The sequence below is a fragment of the Rutilus rutilus genome (assembly GCF_951802725.1).
Source record: "Rutilus rutilus genome assembly, chromosome: 9".
In the NCBI taxonomy this organism is placed as follows: Eukaryota; Metazoa; Chordata; class Actinopteri; order Cypriniformes; family Leuciscidae; genus Rutilus; species Rutilus rutilus.
The window spans coordinates 20,333,304-20,351,069 of record NC_140223.1 but is presented as its reverse complement, the minus strand read 5'-3'; the positions used below and the strand labels follow the sequence as shown (position 1 = coordinate 20,351,069).

Here is a 17,766-nt window from a genome sequence, read left to right as displayed (position 1 = left end):
GGCTTTGGGATTTTATTCTAATTAAACAGATTTGCAAGTTAATTGTGAAATTATTCGTAGCTGATCTACTCTAAATAGTAATCCTTCTTAACCTTCAAAATCACCTCAGCACTGAAATCTAGCACGTAAGGTTCAGCATCTGTCTACGTTTGAAATTAATATAAAACAACAAAAATAATGATAATAAAAATAGGGTTTTTATATTGTTTCAATAAAAAATAAAAAAAATAATAGTAAAAATAATCATTTTTGTTGTTAGTGTATTTAAATATATTCAGCTTAGCAGGGTTTCAAACAATGTGAATGAAACATACTTTTACACATGGTCAAAATAAATGATTTAAATAAATTGTGTGCGTGGTTGTGAAGTTTCATTGTGACAGCAGTAGGTTTCGTGTTGTGTTGTGCTGTAGGTGTGGCAGGTGTGTGCAGGCCTGGGCTCTGGAGACCACCTCATTCTAAAGCATAGCCTCTTTGCCAGCCCCTGGCGAGCTCTGATGAAGCTGCCGCCAGCCAATCAGCAGGAATCCCATCACCAGTATGGATTTAATCTGCAGACTGGCACACGGAGGAGGTGATGGCCCTTCTGCTGCTCTTAAGAGCTTCACCCATCGACTTAGATGCTACGTCAGCACCTCTAGAGTCAGTCTAGACTTCAGATTGAGATTCATTATGTTATTGTATATGGCTGAAATGGGGTTATTGAAATGCCTAAGAAAAGATTCAGGCAGGGGGTGTTTGAATTGCAATTTTCTGGTAGTGTAGTTGTTTATGATTAAGAGATTCCTGAGGAGGAGCTGAGCAAAGCTTTACACACATAATACATGCATTAGTGCCACATGCAGTCAGAGATTATTATGCCAACCGCCACTCCTTCATTGTGGCGAGGGAAGGTGAATGCGTAATCTAAAGCTTCCTCCCGATAGTGTGGAAATCCCTCTGCTCCTGCCTGCTTGTGTGTGTGTGCATTCGTGAGATTGTGTCATGGCTCAGGACTTATTCAAATGATTGTAAACAAAAACACAGCATTAGTGCTAAGACCCCACTCTGCTAGTCGTCTTAAGGGGCGTGGCCTCTGCGGAGCAGCCCAAATCTCATTAACACTGTGCATGTGTATGTGAGACAGCTGGCTCAACACTCCCATGCTGTGCGCACACACACATCCAATTGCATGTGCCCTTTACACACTCTAGCTCAAGGTCTGCCGTCTCTGAACTGCCAGAACATGGAGCGTTTGCAATTAACCCACATTCATCATCATATCACTAAAATAAGACTGTCTGTATGTTTCATTCATTTTTTGGGGGCTTTTTCGTGTCACGTTTTCTGAGTATAGGGTTTCAGTTTCAGTTTAAATGGCAGTCACCATTTTTATCAGCTTGTGTATAATATTCTGGTGGTGCCTAGATATGGTTCAGGTCCTTTCTCCAATCCATGTCTGTGGCAGTTCTGCAGGGAATCAATTTTTGATCTCAAACTAAAATCATAAATCATTAGTAACTTTTTTTTTTTAAATTTTTTTTTAAGATCCCTAATTGTAAGCAATATTGTGTTGTAAGCAATATAGTGTTTACTGTAATTCAACACTACATATACATAATGCATTGTTATAATTAGGCTACATAATACAATTTCTTTGGTTTGAACAATACCCTAATTTTTTACCAATGCACCAATATCTGCTTCATGTGTGTCTATATCATGATTTCATTATTACATGCTCTTTTTTTTTTTTAGCTCCCTGTTCATATTACAGGCATTGTTTGACCTATTCACTGACATGTAGTGTAGATTAAATTAACGAGGCTTTTTGAGAACTGATAAGGTCAGAATGTTAGATATGCTGTGGTTCCTGCATTATTTCTTGGGGTTTTCTAGTTTTAGTGTCATCCGATTTGAGAGCTTTTTTGTTATGGTCTGACATTTATTGAAAAGCTTTGTCTAACTGGTTCTTACTGGAAACCAGTGTACAGTCTACTTGGATGCTTCAAGAACACATTTTGTGTGCTTACTCATCAGACTTGCAGCAACCTCTGTTTAGGAGCCTTTTATCAGGGAATAATAATGCTCCCGTAGAATCCCTGGATAGAGCCACAAAGTGAGAGTGCTGGCTTTGATGAAAGCCACTTTCTGTCGGCCATGTTGTTTTTTATGTACAGGGTTTGTACAAAGGTTACCAACTTTCAAAGCCTGCAAAGGGACTCATTCTGCAGTCCTGTGATGCCATGTTCTGATACATGATGGCAGCTGGATAATAAGCAAAGCAAATCCAAACGCCCAGAGGCAGCCAGACAAGATATACCCACAGGGGATCATCTGAGTCTGATAAGACTTGTTTGTTTACTGAGGAGAGATGCACTGGGTTTGTGGAGTCGATGTGGGAGGGGTACGGGATGCTGTCTTGCTGGCAGTGGTGATGTGGATCCGGAAGCAAGCACTTAGCGGAAATGATGTTCGAGCGAGATGACTCTCCTCCAAAAAGAATGAGGTAATGCTGCTCATCTCTTCTCCTGCAGCTCCTCTCCTCACTCACTTTACATGCACATGTATTCTGCCACCGCCCTGCCTGAGATTTGACGTTTGATGAGGACTTGCTCTTGTGCTGCAGATTCAGTCATATGGTCCTGAACATACTACTACAGATCAAATGCATCAGTAAATTAGCTATAAGATATATATTGTGAAATTAGTATCCAAATTCCCTGTTTTATTGTGAATTCTTCTGGATTCTATTTTGAATGAATGATTTAATTGAATTTTAATAATCAAAATGATGCCTAATCAATTGAATTCATGAAATGAAATGTTATGAAATGTTTTATTTTTTAAATTTTTTTTATGTATAAACGTGTATGCGAGGGTCCAAGTGTGTTTGGACAACACAAATTTCGTCACCTGAATAGTGTGTGTACCGTATGTATATATATTTTTTTATATGCGTATACGTCGCACATGCGCATTGGATTCGTTTTGCACTAATCAGTTGTTCCACAATGGGGCTACACTGGCCCAGGTTGTTGTTTCACAGTAAAAAAAGGAACTAAAGAGATGGAACAACTAGAGCTGTCACGATTCCTCGATTAAATTAGAGTATTCAATAAAAAAATTCCTGAATTGCAATTTACCTGTGTCGAGTAACACGGAGCGGATCCGTTCACAGTAAATGCTGCTCCACACAAACTGTTATCATTTACATGCGCATATGCTGAGAGTTTGGGTTGCATATAACTTTCGTTTGGGAACGCAGTGTGCGCCATTTCATCAAATTTGTAAGGTAAAGCATTTATAAACCTGCGCCAACACAGGAGAATACGTTAATATGTTACAAAATATGCAGACTGTTTGTTGCGAATTCAAAATGAGTTTAAACCCTCGCTCTGATTTTGCATGTGATGTCCACATATTCTACAGTGGCTGTAGCATTTCTATCGTAAAGAAGTCGCCAAATAATAAAGATTAAGTAAAAATTTGAATTAAATGTAATTTGGCCAGTATTAAACAAGGATTTGATCTGCTGTAAAGTGTAACAAGACAAGGCCATTGGCGCCCTCTGCAGACATTTGTTATAATGCATAATGTACATAAGATGATTGTTTATATTATGTATTTCAACAGTGTTGTTCTATAAAACCATATGATTACTTACTTTTGATACTTTATTTAAACCAAATATTATAGCCTCGTTGTTAAATGTATTTTAAGTTATTTTAAAGGTTTGGGTCTTTTGTTTAGGTCTGTTTTTATTATCAAAATAATTGACAGATTACTCGATTACCAAAAGAATCATTAATGACAGCCCTAGTTGGTACAACAACAACAAAATACAGGAGAACGCAACCAGAGATGCACCGAAATGAAAATTCTGGGCAAAACCCAATAATTCTGGACGCATTTGCTGAAAACTGAAACTTTCAGCAAAAATTACTTTTTCATAATTATTTCTTATTTTTTTTTTTTTTTTTTTTTTTTGTATATTAATATTAGTTTTTTTTATTAAATTCAATATTTTTAATGATTCTGAACTTTAAAAAATACAAGCCAATAAAATAAAATAACCACACTTTTATTGAAAGTAACACTAACATGGTAGAAAATGGTAGAAGAATCAGTTTTAACAGATCTATTTTGACCAATTATCCAAATAAGGGGGTAGTCCTAGAAAATTATTATTATCAGAGCATAGGGGTGGGACGATACAGGTACCTCACGATTCAATTCTGTGGCGATATGTGGTCCACGATATGATAATATCACGATTCGCGATATCTACGATATTCAATATATTGGAAGAAATTTCATCAACGATATATCACGATATATGTGACTGAAAAGAAAAAGAAGGAATAAGGAAATTTTATGCATTTATTAATGCCAACATTTCCAACATTGTGCAAAGAAATATGCATTTGCATAATAACTCACTGCCTCCTGGTCTTAAATGTAAACACTGTACATCTAGACAGATAAAAGTGCATGAACATTACAAAACAACATGAACATTAACATGTGTAAACCATAATGCTGAAACGTCAGTAGCGAACAAGGTGCATTTGCAGATTCGTAGTGTTGCTGTTATATTTTATCTTTGCAAAGCAGTTCTTGCAGATTGCATAGTCTTTATCCAGTGCCTTTCCGTCGACTGTCTCGTAAAACCCTTTAGAGTGGAAACTAGCGGGTGGGTCTTTGATTAGTTTTTAGCGCAATTTTCCACCGGACAAAATTGCGATTGTTAACTCATGATTTCTGTTCTGTCTGTGCGCACCAATCTTGCGCTTCTATCTACTCCTCAACCAGACCACCTAGAGACTTCGGGTTTTCGGCAGTATGTTAAGGAAGGTCTAATCTCGGGAACGCACAAAAAAAATCCAGGAAAAGATTTACTATCTCTTAGTGTTGTGATCCCATGACGTGAGAAAATTGCGCTAAAACACTCACTGAGTTTTTATTACTTGTTTATTGTTTTCCGCCATTCTTCTCGCTTCTCTTTTTTTCTGCAATTCTGTTGTTGTTAGTTAACTTGTGTTCTTCACGGCCGCTGTTTGCGCCACTTTACCCCTATTTACTCGAACAGCGCCCCCCGCAAACAGAATGGTAGATATTGGGTAGTGACAGTGACACTGACAACGGGTAAATTAATCATTTTGTGTTGTAATAAAATATCGATATTGGGCGTTAGTGTATCGATTATTTATTGCGACAGAGAGCACAACAATATATTGCAATATCGATTTTTTTTCCCACCCCTATCAGAGCATGCGAGCAGAACAGTGAACGAGAGGGTAGCATCATTTTACCGGTTTTATAGAAAATGGCATTTTTAGCTGCCGAAATTTCTACTACAACACACTACAAACCCCAACGCCCTTGAGATGCGCTTGTGTGAAGGGGTTATGAGGTTGAAGTTCATGTGGAGTGTCCTCATAGTAAGATGGCAGATGCTAAAAAAACATGTATAATGCATCATCCAAATTTATTATACAGTGAATTCCTTTTTTATGACTGAAATCCGTGATTCCGTCCACATTTTCCAGATCTTGGAAATCATAGGGCTGTATGCACCAGTCAAAAATGCTGCCTAGAGAGGCAGTTCTGCATGTTTTGAGACAGTTCTTTGGTTAGTTTGAGGAAGCCCTCTCTAAATGAAGATTATCTTTTGTTCCTTGTCTTCTGCATCTCTGCCCACTCAGGTTCTTCACCACTTCGCTTCTTGGTTTCCATGGATACCAGCCCAGAGCTTTGAGCACTCATTTGTTTGTTCACAGATGTTTTCTTTTCTTTGCCGTTTTCAGTACTATTTCCAATTTTTATTTGTGTTGCGACTGTGCAGATAGCAGTATCACCAAAAAAATCTCTTGTGGCTTGCTGTTATTGACCTATTCATCTGGATTAGAGATCTAGGGTTTTAATGACATTTATTCAAAAGCGGTTGGGCAGGTGTTTGAGGACTATTATGGGAATTATTTTAAAGTAATTTGTTGTTGTTAATGCTTGCTTGTTTACTTATGCCTGCCAACACTAATCTTTGGTACTTGTCTGTTTCCACATCATGCATGATGTAACATTGAAATTTCATCTTGTGGCCATCTTAATGATATACTGAACAGATTTAATAAAGTCTTTACTTTGTATGTGATCAAAGTGACTTTGGGCAGAAATCGCAGTTAAGGATGGTTGTCTTTGTAGCTCTTCTTTATTCAAGCATTTTATTTAATGTCAAAAAAGCTCATAAAGCAGAGTTTCACGTGGGCTGCTTGATTTGTTTTGACAGATTGCACTTGCTGTTTAATGATTTTCAGGATTGTTTTTCTCCAGAGCATAACTTACATTTACAGTTATATTCTTGTCTGTAAATGTTATGAATTCATAAGAGTTTCCTAACAGCGACAGAGTCCCGCTATACTTTCAAAAACTTCACTGAGAGAGCAAGCTTGTGTTCATGTCAACCAGACAAACCATGATAATTGTGACTTACTGTGCGTTCACACCGCCACCGGCGAGAGCGGCAAAATTCGCTCTCGCTGCCCTAGAATGCCATAGAAAGATTTGGGGATGCTCTGTCGTAGATCGAATTATTTTATTGCGTTCTCTGGAATCCTCTCAAGCGGACTTCTACATTCTGATTGGATGCCGCCGAACCGCGTCATAGCTCATTGCCATAAAGTTGACCTGACTTCAACTCTTCTCGCCGCTCTCGTTGTCCAAGACATGCCGCGCCGCTCTCGCCGCCGACTCACATTGAAAATGAATGACTTCCGGCCACTTTGGCACTGTCGCCAGCGGCGGTGTGAATGCACCGTAAGGGTGCTTGCTTTTACACTGGCAGTTTAGTTCAAAATTGGTAATGTGAAAGCTGTCATGCGGACCCGGGAGTGCACCGGAGTACCGAACCTGTAGGAGGTGATTTTGAGTTTGGTTGGGCTGGAACTGTGGTGCGATCAAGTGAATGTAAAAGCTTGGCCTATCGCATAAAAACTTATTCTAAAAATGCACAGAACTTATTACAATTGAGGTGGATACATTTATTTTTTTATTAATTATCCGATACGAAGACATGCACAAAAACTATGATGGAATCACATTTACCGAATATGAAATCTCTTGATGAAAAAACTCATGTGACTTTTCCTCAACAGAGGATGTGATTGGATAACTGGACTAACCAGTGGATCAGTTTCATTGCACAGCATCTTAAATGTTGTTTTAGTTATTCTGAAATCCCTGAGTTAGTGGTGCACGATATGTCGGCCGGCGATATAATATCGGCCGATATGGTCTTTTTTTTTTTTACACATCGGCATCGTTCCGATGTCAAAATAGGGCCGATGTGAACAGGCCGATAATCATTCCTGTGTATTTGACGTGTGAAGGTGAAGATGATGCTGACTCGCGATCTTTGCAGTAGTGAATGCGCCTGAGAATAATGCACATTTCATATGGATGACATAAGCAGAGAACAGTCTGTTTTCTTTCGTTTTGAATTGTTCTGTTTAAAAGTAGACATTTCAAGCTTTCTATACATGTCTCAGGTCTGTGATGCAAGTAGGCTACCTTATACGCTGAGTTTTGGTTCATTTATGAGACGAGCTCCAGGTTCACGCGCCGGTGCCTCCGTGTACTGATTAAATTTTTTCTACTATATTTACTTATTTATTAAATCCAGATAATTAGTTGATGAAACATTGATCAAAATGAAGATACAATTAATACAAAACTAAATTAAATTTAAAGACAGGCTTTGTGCTTTCTGTTTGAGGTCTCTGTGAAAGTTTTAAAGCAGTGTTTTAGTGCCGCTTTCAGAGCGCTCACGTCCGTAATGGAGAACTGTCCCATCCGTACAAGGTTTTTTTTTTTGTGAAATACATTTCTAAATAAATGCGACTTATAGGCCTAGTCGAATGCGACTTGTATGTTTTTTTGTTTTTTTTGACAAACTGTGCATAATGTCTCTTTTTACAACAAAACTGTGAATTCTGCTGGTGTGCAGACAATCGCCTACGTAGGCGAAATTTGTTTGACATTTCTAGTCGTAAACGCAGCCATGTTGAAGCCTGCAGTAATGTTTTTCATTGATGTAATGGCAGTCCACTCTGCTTATTGTTTTTTGAGAATGTGCACGAAACTTCACGCCAATAAATCATCAGGAATATTTGCTGACTTGTGCACGTCTCAAGCGCCCTCTTTACGTTCGTCCTAATGCCTGTTAGTTGTCCGTGGATTTGCCCATATTTGGCATTTTAAATGGAAACATCTTTAGATATGGAAAATCGATTTTACAATTGATTCAATGAACACTTATGTCTCAAATCTAACAGGATTTTTTCACAAAAGTGACAGCCCTACGCCACAACCTATTCGATATTCTATTATTAAATCAACTAATCGAATATTTGAAAATCTTGACTCATCCCTAATAGGGATGCTCATCCTCATTCGTTCCAAAACTGCATACTTTTTTCTTTTTTTAATCTGCGAAACACAAAAGATGATACTTTGAATAACACTGAGAACCAAGCAAGAAGCAACACCCCATTAACTTCCAATTCTATGGTAGTCAAAAATCACTGAGACATTTCTCAAAATATCAATCTTTTGTGTTCCACAGAAGAATGTAAGTCATAATTTTGGAATGACTGATGAGGGTGAGTAAATGATGACATAAATTCCATTATTTTGTGAACTAAAATGTACCTTATTTAATTGAAATCCAAAATATAATGCTAGTTATGTTTTTGTGAACTGCACATAGACTGGACAAGTAATTAATGAAATTTATCAGATGGTTTCATAATTGGTTTTCAATACATTTATTTTGAACTGCTGTCATCTGTGTTTCTTGCTTAAAGCTTTGCGATGGCAGCGTTTTGCACATGCGTAATTGACTAATGTATACAATATACACACAGAATGAGTCACAGAATTCAGGGCTTTCACTCCTGCATTTAACTGTGGTTGTTACTCCCAAACCTTTCCAGAATGTACATGGCCATAATCATCACAGTTTTGTTTTGCTAAACGGCTCTATTTGACTCACAAAGAAGCATTGTTGTTGAGCTGTGTCTCTAGGAAAGGTATCTGTTGAGCATGTCCAACTCAAAGCAGAGTAGAGACACACACACACACACACACACACACACACACACACACACACACACACACACACACACACACACACACACACACACACACACACACACACACACAATTGTTCCCTTCAGCATTAAGCAGTGTAGTTCATTCCTGCCGTCTGTCACATGAGAGATAACCTCATGCTAACCTTGACTTTAATCAGAGCACCCTCACTGTCAGTAGATTTGATGCTAGTGCTCTGTCACTTCATTGTGTGCTCCTTAGTGAGCTGGCCAATACACCAAATAGTTCACACAGTGTATATAGGCTATATAATCATATTATTTATCTCTAACCATGAGTTTTTCCTCTGCCTGTGTGCTGTTAGACTCTTTGTTGTCTGGTCTATAGATATTATAATTCTTGTCTATCTTGATTTTGATCTTGATTTAAGAGAATATGTGCACAATGTGGCTGTCTTGCTGAAACAGCATTTCCATATTGGGCTGTGGATCCTTCTGGCATCACAATGCCAGGAAGAGTTTGGACAGCAGAGTGGCGTCTCTGACAGCCTTCTTTGTCTTCACTATCACTACTATCAGTGAATATCTTCCGCTCACCACAGTCTTGCTGACTCCTCAGCAGCTCAGAATGTGTTGAAAGAAGAGGTGGAGGCTTCCTTCTAATAACTGACATATTCTTTCCCTATTAAAGTAAAAAGCATGTGTATTCTATTTGAATGTGCACACATTTTCTTTTATCTTTTAAAGGATTGTTTTAATGTATAATAATATACATTCAAATATAATGTCTAAAAAAATTGGTGGTGGGGATCGAGATGTTGTATATGATTTGCAGGCATCAGGGAGCTGCTATCAATATGTGGCGTAGTGTTGTCATGATATTGGAATTTCCAACTTCTATACGATACCTTAAAAAAATATATCGCTTTCCGATACCATTTTCAATACCACAGGGAAAACTCTATTGTTTGGTAATTTGGGTAATAGAATGTTTCAGCTAGTCATTAATGCCGGGGACACACTTAACGACTAGCTGAAACATTCTACGAATTAACTGAACACACTTACAGGCGGTTTCCAACGACTGGAGCAGATTTTAAACACAGACTAAACAAAGCAGCTGCGCTATTACAGCATTTAAATGTTTCAAACAGCCATTCAGATGTTTGTTTTCGCTATGGTGTTCATCACCGCACCAAATCCTTCTGATTCTTTATTGTTCAGTCAGACTTTACAATAAGGGTCCATAATTTAACATTTAGTTAACATAAACTGACAATTAGAAATACTTCTAAAGCATTTATTAATCTTAATTTAATTTCAACTGTTTAATTTCACAAACTCAACTGACTGGCTTTTCTCCTGTATGATTTCATGGTCTCTTCAGACCTTACTGTACATAAATTATGAGCTTCCAGAACTTCTGAGGCTGTGTGTGACTTCCTAATTGAACTCCTTTCCACAAACATAGAAATAAAAACAGTGTAAATAACAAAAAAAAAATTCTGTGCAAGTGCAACCATAATCAAAGTACTCTCTCAATATTCAAAGTGCAAACAGAGACCAGAGCAGTCCAGAGATAGGTTTGATATTGGAAGACAGGCTATTTTATGCAGACTAATTTGCGCGTACCAGGGAGCTTGTAGCATGAGATCTCGTCACACCCCTAGTTATTGGTAATATTGCAAAATCTTACCCTTTAAAAGTAGATCAATCTAAAATATTTGTACACTAATTTTTTTTTTTTTTTTTTTTTTTGATTTTGCTGTTTCTGTTTTGGGTGACTTATCAAGGCTAATCAGATATACTGCCTTCATAAATGTATTTTAAGGGCACATCTTTGGGTCAGTACTGAAATGTACTGAGCAATTTGCATATGTGTTTTTCCCCACACACTCTATCAAACTTGATTCACCATTAAAGCTTAAGGAGTTTTCCATGAGCAGTTGTTTTGTCTCTCATAACGAAATTCCAACATACCACTGTCTGAATATGTGCTCGCATGTTCTTTCAGTTGTGTTAAAAGCTCTTACCACAGCTCTTTTCTTAATCCTCAATCACAAAGCCTGGTTATCAAGAGAACTAATTAGGCTTTCTTTGTTTTTCAGAAACCGAGCGATAGCTGATTACCTTCGTTCCAACGGATATGAAGAGGCATATTCAGTTTTCAAAAAGGAGGCAGAATTAGACATGGTAAGTGTGGGAACCCCCCTCCATTTAAACCTCAGTCAAACCAATATTTCTTCATTTGAAGAATTCCCCTTTTAATTGGCGCCTCTGTATGAGGTTGTGACTGACAGCGCACGTGCTGAATTAAGGCAGTGCAGAGATAATTATGATGTGTGGCAGATGTGTAAAACCCGATGCTCCCTGTTGTCTAAGTGATGGTTCACACTGATAAAGGGACATACTGAATAGTGTCTCTCCATTATCCCAGGATAGACCAGGATAATTACTGAAATTCAGCAGAAAACGGCTCTGTGTAATATGCCGTCTGGAAATGTGAGAGCCCTTTGCACACACAGAAGCTCCTGTTTAAAAACACTCCTGGTTGAACAGAAGATAAACTGTTTATTTTCTTTGCACAGGGAAGAAAGAGGATGAATTATTGATCAGATTTGTCGACCGAAAGGTGGTCTATGGTGCTAAAAGCTCTCTTTAATTAACCAGAATGCTATTAACGTGGATTCATTTAGCAGAAGAGATCTCATCATCGATCCTTCCAGCTGTTAAGATTTTCTAAGAGGTGGCAGGGGTTTGAGACTTTAGGCATAACTGTAGATGAAGAGTGGCTCTCTGAGGGCTGGAGGGAGCTGATGGACTGTCAGACAGGAGTGATTAGAGGCTGGCACGGCTGATGGGGTTGGTATTTAGCCATTGGCCGCCACACGTGGCAGAGGGTCCAGGCAGATGGTGGATCAGACCTCTGCAGAGGCTTTAAATGCCCCTCTCCCTCAGACGCATGACACGACCCCTCACACTCCACTTCTCATCACAGAAACGGCACCTGTTCTGCTGGACACCTCTAATATTACTCCGAAAGTGCCTCCTCTCTTTGTCTGCCACATCCTTTTTTCTTTCTTTTTTTTCAACCATAGATCTGGGAGCTGTCTTATGCTTTTGCATTTTTGATGGTTAGAGAGCAGTCTAGTGAAGCAAAACCATGTGTACTCTTCTTTCAGCAAACAGAACCTTCATATTGGTCACCGACTGAGACTGTTCAGCTTGCCTATTTAAAAACACATCCATAAAAATGTCAAATGTCAGGGTTTACACAGTTACTCTTGTTGGATTTTCATACTTCAGAATTCGACTGAATAAGAATTAGTCTTGAATTAAGTGGAATTGTGAATGAAGGTAATGATCCACAGCAGTAAAACCAACCATCATAAGTGTTATAAGCTATAACAGCCTCTGATATTGCTGTTCTGTATGTTTAAGAGGAGCTCTTGGTCCTAAAAAAAAATCTAAATCTAAATTAAATATTTAATAATTTATTATCATTTATACATATAAAACGTAAGTCATACTGCCCACCCTAAAGACAGTGTTAGTACTGTAGTTATTTGTTTTGGTTTGTTAATCGGAGAATGCTAATGGGATTCATGTCTCAAATTGAAAGCTAAATGTGACTTACAGAAAGGTCTAGTTGGTGCCAGGCACCCTAAAGTAAATTTTTTCACAGTGCAGTGTTTGTGTAATTGTAATCTTGGTAAGCTCTCGTTGTCTGCCAGAGATTAACCCATGTGAAGGGATTTAGAGGGAATTTACATTTGCCACTGGGGTGATAGGTGTATGCCTCCCTTTTTGCTTAAGGCTGTAAGTAATTCTTGTATTTCTTTAATGCAGTGTGGTGTGCTAAGGTGTAAAGTTTGTCATCTTTTGTCACCAGAATGAGGAATTGGATAAAAAGTATGCAGGTCTTTTGGAAAAGAAATGGACATCAGTCATCAGATTACAGAAAAAGGTTTGTGCCTTTCATATTTAATGCAAATCCTATTAAGAACCATGGAGGCAGCCTTGACTCATTGACTATTCATGCTCTGAAATGGCAAAAGTCTGGGTTTAGAAACGCTGTGTTTCAAGTACAGAAACTGTATTCCAAAATGTCACCATTCATTTAATTTGATGTGTGTAATGATGAGTCTTACACATTGTGCTTTCTGCTAGGTCATGGAATTAGAATCAAAACTGAATGAGGCAAAAGAGGAGATTACTTTAGGTGGGCCAATTGCACAGAAGCGAGACCCCAAAGAATGGATCCCCCGTCCCCCTGAGAGATACGCCCTGAGTGGCCACAGGAGTCCTGTCACCAGAGTCATTTTCCATCCTGTTTTCAGTGTCATAGTCTCTGCCTCAGAGGACGCAACAATAAAGGTGAGGTCTTCTGTATCTTCTGTGGCGTTATCAAGCACTCTGTCTGCATGGTGTACATCTCATACCCCTAAAACTGACCCTGCATTTATTACATTGGTGTGATCAAATATTGATTTAGTGTGAAAATGGCCCATCAAATTTAGGCTAACTGACATAATTGCAGCCCCTTGCCTTGAATAAGCTGTAAATTTGACTGGATGGCCACTGTCCTTTTTTTTTTTTTTTTTTTTTTTTTTTTGGAGACTTGGTCATGCGGGGGCTCTTAAGACACACAATATACAAGTCTGCACAAAAGCAGTATGACATTCCCATGGTAATAAGCCCTGTTTCTGCCTGCCTGCTATTCATAACCGAGCCCAGCAACTCTACAGACAACCTGTCTAAACCTATTTATAGCCACTTATTGAGGATTTTTTTGGCTGATTTTAAAGCCAAGAGGGAACATTTTCACACTTTAGATCAGCCAGAAAATTCAGAGGTATAATATATGAAAGGCATAGTCCTACAGTCCTCCCAATAAGTCCTACAAAGGATTCCATTATTTTCCTGGACACTTGTGTTTTTGAGTGATTCATCTCCCGCCTTAGTGCCGGCAGCTATGGCCACCAACCTGAGTCTGTGCCCCCTCCTCCTGTGGCCTAGTTTTGTACTTGGTGCTATTAAACCCTTCCCTAAAATCCCCAGCCCTACCCATCTTAACATGGGCGGCCCTCAACCAGACAGCTAGAGCTAGTCCAAATATATTCTGTCCCATCCACATATTCATAGCTAATTATCATGGAGGCTGAAGCTGTGCAGCAAAAAAAAAAATTTTTTTTCTTTTTTTTTTCTCACCTCTGTTCAGTGTAATGCAGATGTGGTAAGACGGCTGTGGCAGGTCTTTTTTTTTTTACTTAAGCATTTTTTTCTTAAACATGTTAATAAGCAGTTTGACAGCTTTTTTGACAGTTCTCTTGCTTGGCTGGGTTATTGAATCAAACAAAGTTTGCAATTCAGGTTTGCAGTTCAGTTTCATGTGCAAATATGTTTTTTTTTTTTTTTTTCAGACTGTGATGTTTTATACATGCGCATGAAAATATGACATGCGCTCGAACATTCAGTTTTTTTTCTTTCATCTCCACAATTTATCTTAATGTCAACACTCTTGTCTAAAAAAAAAAGCAGTCTCGGTTCATCCAGCACTTCATGGTTAATTTCATCAGCATGCTCTTATTTTTATTTTCCCTTGCTGTTTAAGCATTTATATGTGTATATATATGTATATGTCTTGTTCAGCCTCTGTTCTTCAGATAAAAATGAACTAATTTTTAGGGATGCACATATATTGGGACCATATCGGTTATCGGCTAAATGTATTAATTTATTTATTGCAGTCTCAGCTACATGGTTAAAGCTTACGTGCTTGACTGACCCAGGTGTGCCACATCAGGCTTTTCTTGTGCATGTTTTCTATCAGAACACGACTGGTTAAGTTCAGTCTCCCCCTTTGGAAGCAGGAGACAGATAAGCAGGTGGAGGGGCTTCTGTCACCGGCCCCCTATGTAGCAGACAGAGCTTATCCCTGTGTGTCTGGCTGCCGCCTAGAAACTGCTGAAACCTGATCTTCACATTAAGCCCTGAGGCTGTTTATCATACTCCTGCATCCAGGCGAACAAGCAGATAACATTTCCCTCACTTACAAAAATGCTTTAATGATAAAGAAAATGATGAAAACGGAATTTTAAGGTAAACATGTCAAAAAATTTCTGCCACAATTTTGCTTGGAGTGCAGTAGATACTGTAAGGTTCATATGGGATGAAATTCTGACAGGCTGATAAAGACTGAATGAGCAAATGTTCACACTATAGATTATATCCAGAGGGCAATCTTGTGTGTTTGATGGTGTTTAAAAGCTGGCTGCATAACAGATGTTTCACTGAATAAATAATAGCAGGTACAAGCCCAAACCTGCCTTTTATGTGTCACCTTATCATTACAAGCTGCCAAACAAGTTAATGGTTTTTTTTTTATTGAATAGATGCTCATCTTGGGCTAAAATATGTTTTGTGTCTGATCCAGGTCTGGGACTATGAAACGGGTGACTTTGAGCGTACCCTCAAGGGCCACACAGACTCGGTGCAGGACATTTCCTTTGACCAAACTGGAAAGCTCCTAGCCTCCTGTTCAGCAGACATGACCATTAAGCTCTGGGACTTCCAGGGCTTTGAGTGTATCAGGACCATGCACGGTGAGCCCGGTGTCATGTTGTCATTGGTTCTGGGAACTGTTAGGAGCGGTGTGTCGTCTCAGGGGGGAATAGAGTGTCGGGGCAGGTGCTGAATGCAGCTCATTAATGTGCCAGCTTGCCAACAAATCCATAAGAGAGATTCTTCCTGTATTAGAAGCCAGCCTTTAACACATTTACTCAAATATAACTGTGCTGTTTATGAAGGTTTTATTTTTTATAGTTATTGTATTATTATTATTATTATTATTATTATTATATTATTATTAATTAATAATTCCTATAAATATATTATATGCAAAAATATGTATGTATTTGTTTATAAATCATATTTATTCATTTGATATAATGTTGTATAAAACATTCTTAAGCCTAAGATTTGTTCTTAGAACATTTTGACATAAAAAAAAACATTTTCCCCACTCCAAAAAAGTGAGAGATCTGGTCCTCAGAAAGCCATTCCTTAGGCTCTGCTCTTGTTTAAAATCCTAATTGCTTGGTAAATTTTAATAGCTTCTTTGGAAAGGGAGGCCTTCAGGCTTTTCATATGGGAGATCACACCACAAGTGAATTTGCATTTTGTCTTACGGGTGCTGTATTATGTCAACATATCTTTCCATGTGTTAGATGGATAGTTAACACTTAGTGTCATGAAACCCCCCATTTTAGCTTGGGTCAGATCTCACCACAGGTTTGGAGAAGCGCAAAAACAGTCTGTGTGAAAATCTGCGAAGAGAAGGGGGGATGGGGGCACAAAAGTCTGCGATCCAGTCACTTTATATTCCACTAATTATGAAGTTCAAACTGTATCAAAAACTCAGTAATGCACTCAAAATGCTCAAATAATTGTATTGTTTTAGAATCTTAAAATACAAACCAGAATCACAGGTACTGTGCATCAAAATACACAAATGCACTTTTGCAGCATTGATTCAAGAATAGGTCAGATTTGTCTTGCACAATACATAAATGTTTGTTAACATCTCAAAAAACATTTTAATGTTTAAAGTGTTCTTAGAATTTCCATCAAGTCATTTGTAATCCATATAAAAAAGTGTAAATCCTGAGTGGTTATAATCCAAATAATGTGTGCGACAGCTTGTAATATGCACAAATCCAAAGGCTTGTAATTTACACCCATCACTAAAGCTGGCATGATGCCCTGAGACTAGGGTAGACTGTTCTAGCACAGTCTATCTTTGAAGAGGTGGCAAAGGATCCCCCCTACCTTCTGTTTGCAAGTCCCCCTTCTGCTCGTTCTCTCTCTCTCTCTCTCTCTCTCTCTCTCTCTCTCTCTCTCTCTCTCCGTCTCGCTTCGTGGGTCGGCTGCTTTAGTGGAAGATTAGGAGATTTGGACAGCAGTTTAATTATCCTCTTTGAGACGAGATAACATTTTGTGCCCCCCCCCATATTTAAGACTGCTTTTTCTAGGCTACTTAGTTTCATCATCTATTGAGGAGCTTAAAAATGGCGTCCTGTGTAATTAGCTCATCTTTTTCCCTGCACACTGTGAGAACAAAGCAGCCCAAGGCAAATTAGCAGCTTCTTATTCTCCATTAAATTTTTCAATGTGTTTTAAACCTTAACCGTACATTGTCAGACGCTAATGTGCATGACTGTCTGATTTGTATGGTAGAAATGTGTATTTTATGCACTGAATCGAGAAATGAATCTCAATAAATCTCAGACACTGTTGGTCCTTCTTTGAATGACAATTTCAGGACAGTTTGGAAAATTTTATACTTAATTCTTTACTGACCTTTTTTATTTTTTTTCAGGGCATGACCATAATGTTTCATCTGTAGCTATTATGCCCAATGGAGATCACATAGTTTCTGCCTCAAGGGATAAAACCATTAAAATGTGGGAGGTGGCTACTGGGTAAGTCATTTAGCAAATGCTGTATGCAGGTTTCATATTTTTTTATTTGATATTTATTACATGCATATTGTTTTAAAGTCCTGGGCTGCTAAAACAGGTTGTTGGTTTTAGATCAACTTGTCTAACCATAGACAAAACAGGCCTTTCAATTACTGTGTTGAGCTGAAAAGCACCTGTGCAAATGTTTGTACAAG

General features: G+C 38.3%; 1 protein-coding gene across 1 annotated transcript in view; it reads left to right on the top strand.

Moving 5' to 3' along the window:
* The window catches only part of pafah1b1a (platelet-activating factor acetylhydrolase 1b, regulatory subunit 1a), a 39,712-nt gene that overhangs the window by 15,136 nt on the left and 6,810 nt on the right, over positions 1-17,766 (top strand). The window contains exons 3-7 of the mRNA XM_084419395.1: positions 11,198-11,282; positions 12,982-13,056; positions 13,260-13,466; positions 15,526-15,694; positions 17,470-17,572. Of these exons, the coding sequence (XP_084275521.1) occupies positions 11,198-11,282; positions 12,982-13,056; positions 13,260-13,466; positions 15,526-15,694; positions 17,470-17,572 (639 nt within the window). The remainder of the gene's footprint in view (positions 1-11,197; positions 11,283-12,981; positions 13,057-13,259; positions 13,467-15,525; positions 15,695-17,469; positions 17,573-17,766) is intronic.